Source organism: Phlebotomus papatasi, chromosome 1, assembly GCF_024763615.1.
Source record: "Phlebotomus papatasi isolate M1 chromosome 1, Ppap_2.1, whole genome shotgun sequence".
Lineage (NCBI taxonomy): Eukaryota > Metazoa > Arthropoda > Insecta > Diptera > Psychodidae > Phlebotomus > Phlebotomus papatasi.
In genome coordinates this window covers 16271785-16281738 of record NC_077222.1, presented here as the reverse complement: position 1 = coordinate 16281738, position 9954 = coordinate 16271785, and the positions used below count along the sequence as shown (strand labels likewise).

At 36.4% G+C, this 9954-nt stretch overlaps 1 protein-coding gene across 1 annotated transcript; it reads left to right on the top strand.

The window, feature by feature from the left end:
• Positions 1 to 2320: 2320 nt before the first annotated feature.
• Positions 2321 to 3574, top strand: LOC129798000 (uncharacterized). Its single transcript, XM_055840929.1, has 3 exons — positions 2321 to 2628; positions 2690 to 2982; positions 3040 to 3574. The coding sequence occupies exons 1-3, from the start codon at positions 2419 to 2421 to the stop codon at positions 3476 to 3478; spliced, it is 942 nt and encodes a 313-aa protein (XP_055696904.1). The 5' UTR covers positions 2321 to 2418; the 3' UTR covers positions 3479 to 3574.
• The last annotated feature ends 6380 nt before the right edge of the window (positions 3575 to 9954 follow it).

Sequence of the window (9954 nt, the reverse complement as noted above, 5' to 3'; positions counted from 1 at the left end):
AAGCTTTCGTAAATTAAAAAAAAATAGCTAGATGACATATTTTCATAGGAAATTTATTCCTCTACATCTTTGTAAAACACCGTTTTCTCTACCTGAACGAGAAAAGCGCCTTTCAAGCTATTTTAGAAAAAAACACACAAGAAACTGCTAATCGTTTGACCAATGCAAACAACAAGCGGCGAGACGCGGAAATGACGTATCTTTTCGCTGTGAGACATCAGAAATTACTTCGATCTTTGTTAATTTTTACTCCATACCTTTTGTTACTTTTTACCCCAAGTGGCAATTTCTCATAAAAGAATTTCTGGAGAAAAGAATCTTTGTAAAATTCTAAAATAGATAGTGGTTCAAAGAATTCAAATCATTTAGGAAATACTTACCAGTGCATAATTTTTTGTCAAAATTGATATCTGTTGTAAGGAAAACATTTCAAAAATAGGGCTAAAAATTTCAATATTTTTTATTTTCTAAAGTCCTTGTTCGAATTCTAAGAAACTTACGACTTTGAAGAAGGTCTATGGTAGCCATCTATAGAAAAAATTTTAAGTCGCTATCTCTTTTATCTTGCAAGATATTTAATTTTCAATTTGTGACTTTTTACCCCAGTTTCCCCTATTACTTTTAACTTCTTAAGGGCGATTGGGTCACCGGTGACCCAAAAATGAAATTCTTCCTACGTCTTTCTAAATTTATGTTTTGCACTAAAAAGTCACAACAATTGATTTTTTTCTGACCCCCAACTTTTAACCCTCTTGTCCTTAAAGGGTTAAAACTATTTTGAGGGAGATTTTCAGTGATTTAGAGTAAGTGTACCAAATTCCGGCTAGCTTCCAATTATGGCCACCTTTTTTATTCCTAGAATTTCCATGAATTTTTAGGTGTGATTCCTTCTAATCACGCCTTTAATTTTTGTATACTCTAGTAGACACTCTAGAGATTATACAATTCGAAAAAATAACAAAAAAATGTAGCTTCGATAAACGGGAAGATGTGAAAAAGGCATTGGAAGAATTCCCGAAGGGCAAGGAACTATGGGAATGAAGGTGGCCGAAATAGACCACCAAAGCTATGTCTACATTTTTATTCATTTTAAAATGTATTAAGAATGATTTTAGGGAAAATAAAAACGATAAACTGTCTACAAGATTCCAAGCAACACTCCTTAAGAAGAAAAAATAAAAAAAATTCAATTTGTATTAAAAAAAAAATATTGCATTTCAAACTTGAAACTTTAGCGCTTGCATGCAACTATACCGAAATTTGCCACACTTACATTATTACTCCTAAGTCATTTTGGAAAATGTGTTGAGTGAATTATAAATCGATTCAGATCTGTTGTAATTTTTGTACGAAAATCAATTTTATTACTCTTAAAACTATTTTGGAGTATTTTTTAAGTGATTTAGGGTAAGTGTACCAAATTTCGGCCAGCTTGTAATTTTGCCACTTTTTCAGTCTTCAAATTTTCCATGAATTTTTAGTTTCTACATACTCTAAAGATCACACGATGCAAAAAAAAAGTAACAAAAAATGTATTTTCGATGAACGAGATAATGTGAAAAAGACATGGGAACACATTTTAATTTATTTATAATATATTAAGAATGATTTTAAAGAAAATAAAGACGATAAACTTTCTATAAGGTTCCAAGCAACACTCCTTAAAAAGAAGTAACAAAAAAATTAAATTTGTATTAAAAATATTGCATTTCAAACCTGGGACTTTGGCGCTTGCATGCAACTATGCCGAAATTCGGCACACTTACCCTATGAGTTAGTTGAAATCGGTTGAGTACCGGTAAACGGTAAATAATGCAAAGATACTTATAAGATCTTATTCAAAAGAATCTTGAAAACTTGCTTCGTAAACGTGATAAAATAATAAATAATTATTTGAACAGTAATATTAGTTTTTTTCTACTGCCTAATCGATTTATGAGTTTTCCTGCTAATTCTCAGTATCTTTCCCCTGCAAGTAATTCTAAACTTTTATAATTACCCCAATAAATTTGTTTTCAAATAAACCGCTGTCATTTATCAATGAACACAGATGAATGGGTTCTCAACAATGTATTATTGTGATTAAATTATCCATATAAATTTTCACGTCAATTCCCAAGAACTGTACGTGTACAATAGACACAAATCCCAATATTTGAATCAAAAATCCCCTTTCCGGTCTCTATACCTAATTATACCTGCAATTCATCCGCAGAATTCGTGTAATAAATCAGGGGATTAATTAATGCAAATAACAATAACATTGACCTTATCAGTGCATCGTAATATCAAACGTCTGAAGATGCAATAAGATTGTTGTCTGCATTTCTCTTTAACTGAGGTGATAAGATTACAAATTTACGGCTTTTGCACTATAAAAAGACCACAAAGATGCTCTTGAAAGCAGTTTGAGTTGCAATGTCACCCAAGAAAGTCATACTCTCTATTTCTTCCCTCGTCATCTTGGCGACATTTGTCGTCAATGTGCATTGTGAAGAAGTAGTGCCAGGAATTCCTGTCCAAAGGCGCTCTACGAGGCAAACTGTCTTTGCATCAAGAGCTGCAGGACCTGGAGCAACTTGTGGGAATACCTTTGGGCCAAAATGCAAGGACTGCCGAACTTTGATGGTATGCTTGATAATTAATTAGATAAACTTGTTACCTAGAACGGGGTTTGAAAATTTTTCAGAAATGCCTGGGAGCGGACCCTCCTGTAAGTAGCCAGAGTTGCGCAGAAAGGAATCCCAATACGCCCTACTGCACCAAAACTTACTGTTCAGCTACGCCTGATGATTCTGATCCCACTTGCAAAGAACCCCAGAAGTCAGACTTCACATGCACTGGGGAAGGATACTACCCTGATCCTGATCAATGCACCAGGTACTATATCTGCCCAGGACCATTACAGGATGCCGTAGCCTACGACTGTCCAACAAACTACGTCTACAAGTCCAAGGAACGCGGTTGCGGCAGGAGAGTGAAGTAAGTCACAGATTATCATCTACTCTATAGTAACATCAACTAATAATTTATCTTTAGTGCCCTAGATTGCGCTACAGTCGACTGTTCCAAGACACCCAACGAATTTGGGGTATACAAAAACGATCCAGCTTACTATTACTTCTGCTTATCCGACAAAAATACGAAAAAAACCGTCGTGATGAAGTGTCTTGATGAAGTTAACAGCCAATACGATCCGAATGTTGGCGAATGCACCTTCCGTTGCAGCAAAGAGGGCAAGTTTGTAGACGTACTTGACTGCACCAAATACAACGTTTGCTACAGAGTCGGATCGACATTCCAAGTGGACAGTGTTCAGTGTCCTACTGGTTACTTCTTCGATCCAGTTGGCTCAAAATGCGCTAAGGGAACCTGCACACCGGAAGTGACCACACAACCTCCAGCGTCCAGTACAACTACAACAAATGCGCAATCATCTTCCACGACAACCACTACCCAATCTTCCCAAGGAAAATAAACATACCCAACGCCAAGAACAAAAAACTTGTAATATCTCCAAAAATAACCAAGATAATGCAATAAAATTCAACAGATAATCATATACAAAAAAAAACTAAAATGTTGCATAATATTATCATTAGAGTTTTCGTGAAAATCGGTGCAACTTTCAAAGAAAAGCTCAAGCAAGTCATTTTTAATATGGAGCAATATGCGTTAAGAATTTTAAGTATTTCTCGAAAGTTTTCATCGACAAGTTTTTCATACCCTCACCATCCGCCCACTTTTCGCTCATAATTGCAATATAAATGCAAAAAGTTCGCGGAAAATTGATGCGGTTTTCCATGCAAACAATATTCTTGCACAAAGCTGGTTGAGTTCGTGTTCATTGTACATCTTACAATTTTTCATATCTCAACAATTTCATCCACATAACTTCGCGAAGATTGAAAAGAATGGACAAATTTCAAGGGGTGAATCAGTCATTAACAATTTGCTCAACAATTCAATGAAATACACAAAGTAGCAAGTCTGGTTATATCCTTTGCTATCTTTGGTGAAAACTCTAAAAGTTTGCGCTATGACAAAAGTTTTTGAATATAATTGACATTTCACATTATTTTTTGAGGAAATGCTATTTTACTTTTAAGATAATAAGAAAATGTTGCGAATGTTATTGCTCTAACACTTAAAAACGAGGTTGAAAAGCATTCAATTAAGGCTTCGCAAAATGATCCAACTCGTAACTTAGATGATATACCTCAAAAGTACTTTTGGATCATTCGTTTACCGGTTCAAAACCGATTTTAACCGACTTAAAAATCACTCAGAAAATTGCATTATCTTATCTTATCTTATCTTTCTCAAAATAGCTTAGAAGTAATATAAAAGTTGGAACCGGTTCAGACTTGTATGAAATTCCAAGACCTTTCCAACGAGCCCAATATGATACCATTCGCTTAAGAAATACATTCTCTATGGTCATTTTAATCTTTAACCTTGAAAAAACAGTATTAAGCATGATTCAGCGGTATTTTCGTATGTGGACGAAATGTCCGCTTAGGTAAGTTCTAAGCCTGTGTGGTTGGGGTACCAATCGGGCGCGTCCCATTTAGTGGATAGAAAGTGGCTATAGTTTGTTTGGAAGTAGCTACAGGCGTCTACGAGAAGTTCCTAGTGAATACTAAACCTCGGACCACCTCAAAACCCGTGTCTCCTGTGGAAGGAAGCCTGTGACCTCAACATTGCACCCTGTTTCACAGTATTCTGCTCGCAAAAAAACACAACAAATAGTCTCAGATGACGGATCGATTGCACTGGAAATGACCTATACAAGACAATGGGCAAACTGTTGCTTCAACTACTGGTCCCAGTCGGAGGGCACTACAGTAACAGAAGAGGCTCTGGAGTGACATCAGGTTCGGCAAGCCTACCACGATGACAACGGCACTTCGAAATGTTTGTCTATGTGGCGGAAAATCTACAGGTACGGGCTGTCATGGGCCCGCAACCCCAATAGCAATAAGCGGTTGAAAACGATGACGACGATTTTAACTTCTAATCTAAAACATATCCAGAAGTGAAAAAATGGCACAACAGTCAGTCAGTTGAATAGTAGAATAGAAAGTCAGTACACTTTACAGCAGAAGTAGTGACCCAACACCAAGTGCAGTGTAATAATTCCCGTTTGTATGTAATTTTCCCTGCCATATTCGATACGTGTTGAAGATGACAACCATCCTCATAATTTGTGAAAATCAAGATAGATTAAGTGTTTCCGTTCATCCCCTAATAAACCTGTTTTAAGCTTTTGAGCCTAAAATTCGAACGATTAGAAGTATCTACTTGATTTTTCGAGAAAATTAACTAAGATTCTAAAACTTCCACAATGTTCTTTAGATAAATATTAATTAAATGTTGATTGATTGGTTACAAGTATGAAATATTGTACTTTAAACGGGCCTAGTTTTTAAAGGAGGCGTGGCCAAAAAAACGTAGGTGGAGCTTATTCAAAAACTAGAATTCTATTTTCCTACAAAAATTACAAGAATAAGAAATGTTGCAATAAAAAAGAGATGGCAAAGCGTCCCAACTTTACGGAATGCTCAAACTCACGAGATAGAGCTCACCGTGAATTAGTTTTTTTGCATGATCTTTTGGTATTACTGATCTACTAGACATCAAATTGATTCATAAATCACAAAAGCATTTGAAAATCAAAAAATCGGTACTTAACCGACTCATTACCGATGAAGACCGATGCAGCCGGGTTCGAAATTTCAATGCCTTTACAAAAAATCCAAATTTAACCAAATGGGGTGAAAAATGAGCCTTCCAAAGTGGGTGACCTTTGACTTTCAATAATTCAAAATGGCGAATTTTCCGGTCATAGGTATGTGTGGGCGAAATGTGCGCCTGGACTAGCTCTAAAACGTATCCAAAAATCATTAAAAAAAGCTTGGGCCAATTTTGATAAAAACCGAAAAAACATTATTTTTAGGGAATATTAATTATTGGGGATGTAAAATTATTCAAAAATCTGTACTTAACCGGTTCATTACCGATACAGCCGGGTTCGAAATTTCAATACCTTTCCAAAAAATCCAAATTTAACCAAACGGGGTGAAAAATTACCCTTCCAAAGTGGTTGACCTTTGACCTTCAATAATTCAAAATAGCGATTTCAAGTCGGTAGAAAAATGGGCCCTTCAAAGTAGTTGACCTTTGACCTTCAATAATTCAAAATGGCGAATTTTCCGGTCATAGGTATGTTTGGGCCTGGACTACCTCTAAAACATATCCAAAAATCATTGAGAGAGCTTGGGCCAATTTTGAGAAAAACCGAAAAAATATGGTTTTCGAGGGGTTAGAGGGGGGGAAACGTCGAGAGATATTGTTTTTTTCATTGGGGGTCATCTAAGACTGGAAGTCGATATCTCTTACCGTTTAAGCTCCAGAACAGTGCAAAGTTGAAAAAAAAAGACGATTATATAATTGCTCTCTCTTTGAGTTCGAGCAGTAAAAAACTAGTTTCAAAGATCTCAAATGAAATATTCTTAGAAGTGCCACACTTTGAAAACAAGATTTTCGTTAACCGAAACTTGAACGGAATTAGTAAACTCGTGTAAAATGGCCAAAGATTGCATGAAGAATCCAAATTAGTAAGTTTTTAAGGTCGAAGAATAATTAGTTAAATTAAAGACGTACTTCTCAACCGATTTTGTCAAGTTCATACTCATTTGAAAGGTATTGGAATTTCGAACAAGCTTTAATCAATTATGAACCACTAACACGTAAATTACAAGGTTAGCTACCTCCAGAATCCTCCAGATGTAACAGTTTATTATAATCCTTTTCCAGCGATAAGATTATTTGCTATTATTTATTTTTTTTTTGATATTCTGTGTTTCAAGAAAAGCCATTTTCTGTTATTTTTTTTTGCATTAGCAGTAATATAAAATTGATATTAAGAAAAGCTGTATGGAATTCCATAAATACTGTACCACAATAATGGAGGCTACTTTTGATTTTTCTAGCATTTCCAATTTATTTCCCAATGGTGCTACATATGATAAGATTTTTCAAGATGTTGTCAAAAATAAATATCAAAATATTATTTGGGAGGAAAAGGGACAGATAATCCTAACCGGCTTATGTAGGTGAGATTCTTAACGTGAGCTAACTCGGAGTGCATGCAAATTCGATTTGGAGCTGAAGTTGGGAGACGCCATTCAGTTATCTTGAATCAAATTCGTGAAATTATACAAATTTTGTATTTAAACCAAAATATCAAGGATTTGGATGAACTGGCACAAAAGTGATATATGGGTAAAATGTAGACCAGAATGTTCTCTATAATTTTGCCGTAGAACTTGATCTCATCGATTACTCAGAAGCCGAGATAAGCGAGGTTTTTTGTTTCTTAACTCGTTTTTTCATCCAGAGTTCCCCAAGTAGTCATTTGTTGAACTTCAACTATATCAAAGAATTGTTGTATTTTGCGGGACTTTCCATTTAAACCCCTATTTTAAGTGTCTTGGTGGAGTAGAGGCAGTCAAATTGGCATCTGAGTGATTTCAAAGCGTTATTATGGGAAAAATCAATTTTTTCACACTTAAACGGCAAAATCGGAGTGATAGCGTAGTCTGAGTGGAAAATGATGTATGGACGAAATGTAGAGACAAATGTGCTCTACAATTATGTTGAAGTAATCATCAAAATCGGTTCAGCGACAGTCGAGATAATTGAGGTTATGTGATATTGAAATTGGTTTTTCGACTGTGGCGCCCCTGGTGTTGGTCCCACGAAGTTCAAATATTCTAGAAAGTTGTAGCATTTGGTGAGATCTTTCGTTTAAGCCCTCATTCATCAAAATCGGTCACATAGAACCGGAGATATGATTTTTTGAATTTCGTGAACTTTGACCCCTCATATCTCCGGTTCTATTGAAACCACAGCGCGCATACGCACCATTTTGAAAACGTCCTAGACTGGACTACAACATACTAAAATTTCATTAACTTGCACAATGCCGTTTTTGAGAAAAGTGACTTTGAATTTCGATGAATTTTGATGCTATCACAGCGCCACCTGTGGTGACTTTTTGAACTTCCATCTGAAAGTGCTCATCGAGACGAAACCAAAAAGGTAAAATTTAGGTCGCTATGTTAATTAGAACCGGAGATAGAGGCCGGTCAATGTTCGAACTTTGACCCCTTATAGCTCGGGTCAGGGGTTATGGATCGACTTAAGGTTTTTTTTGTTTGATAGGTATAATCAACGGCTACAACATACTAAATTTTCAGCCCGATGCACAATGGAATTTTTGAGTTATTTAACTTTTAAGATTTAAAAATTTTCTTTTTAAAAAAAGCGCCCCTAGCGGTGGTTTTATGAACTTGCGATATTAGAAGGGGAAGTGGCATTTCACGAGAGCTTTCCAAAAAGCCCTCACTTTTTATATTCTGACAATTAGAACCGGAGTTATGGCCATTTTAAGAAATTTTTTTTGGACCCTTATAGCTAGGGCCAGGGGGGTCGGGGGACCTTAAGTTTGGTATTGATGGAAAGCTCTAAGGCCCAGCTATAACATACTAAAATTTAAGTCCGCTGAATGCCATAGGGGCGGAGCTATTGAGAAAACAAAAAAAGGGGGGTCTTCAAAATGGCGGAAGGAGGGGTGGGGGGTGGGGGGTCTATGCACCAAGTTGCAATTTTCACCCGATATATAACCTTTGCCGAAAACCGCAAGTCGATATCTTTTTTAGTTTAGGAGCTATTAAGCTCCAAAGAGCGGCCGGCCGGCCGGCCGGCCGGCCGGGAACGTAAATTAGCCACATATATATTCGTGATCAGGAAGTGCTGAAACACATTTTGGCCAAATTTGAGGTCGATCGGACGACATGAAATTTTGTTAGGATTATAGTAGGTGAGATTGTTAAGAATCTCACCCAATATAAGCTACATGGTCACCACCTTTGTTATTCGTAACAAAATTACTTAAATTTTAAGTCGGTACTTATCCCTCGAGGTCCAGTATTAAATTTTGCATAACGGTGTTTAGGGAATGTTGTTATGTCATATAGCAAGAATTATAACTATGTATCCTATGAATGATTGGCATATACAACCTGTGAAGGAGTTTTCCACCGTTTTCACTCCGGAGGTTGGTCGTCAACGCTAAGACGGTGGTGGCCGCATAAACGCAAAATATATAATTACTTGAAAAGGACTCGAGTGTAAGCACAATAAAATAAAATAAAAAATAAAAAATTCGGAGTATTCTGCCCGGTTTCAACTAGTATTTCGCTAGCAGATCGGTATGTTTATGGTTTCAAGCTCCAGACTGTATTGCCGTATTTGCAAAACGCTAAACTAAGGTTTACGTTAGCGATAGGCTTTTTCAGGCAAACGATGAGCTTCAGTTTTTTTTGTGCTTTTCAAATAAAAGAGAAAAGCAAAGCTTCCAGAACACTAAAAAAAACTATCTTGTCTACTTCTCCGGGAAATGACGTACATCATTTAACGCGGTTATTGCTAAAAATTAATACCTACCTAATATCATTTTTAAGAATCTTAATACAAAACCCACTATCAGATCCATAATCTGTCGGTTAAAAAACTTATTTACAGTTATGACTATGTCACCAAAAGTACCCTATTTGCAGTAATATTGTACAACTGCCACGAAAAGGGTGTATACCATTGTGCAATTTCAGGTGGAAAAAAGGTAAAAAGTATAAGAAATGAATAGATGCAGATGTACGTGAATGTGTTGCATACGATGCCGCCTCTTTTGGAGGTAAAAGCGCGCCAATTTATGTCATCTCATCCTGCCTCCGTGTGAGCTCCATTGTCTCTGGGAACATTGTGAAATGCTTCACCTCTGTCCAATGGAACTCCTTTGATCCCGAAAGGCTTACGTAAGCCGCACACCGTGTATTACACGTACAATAATAATAATTCAAGTCGTACTACGGCAACTTATGAGGCATT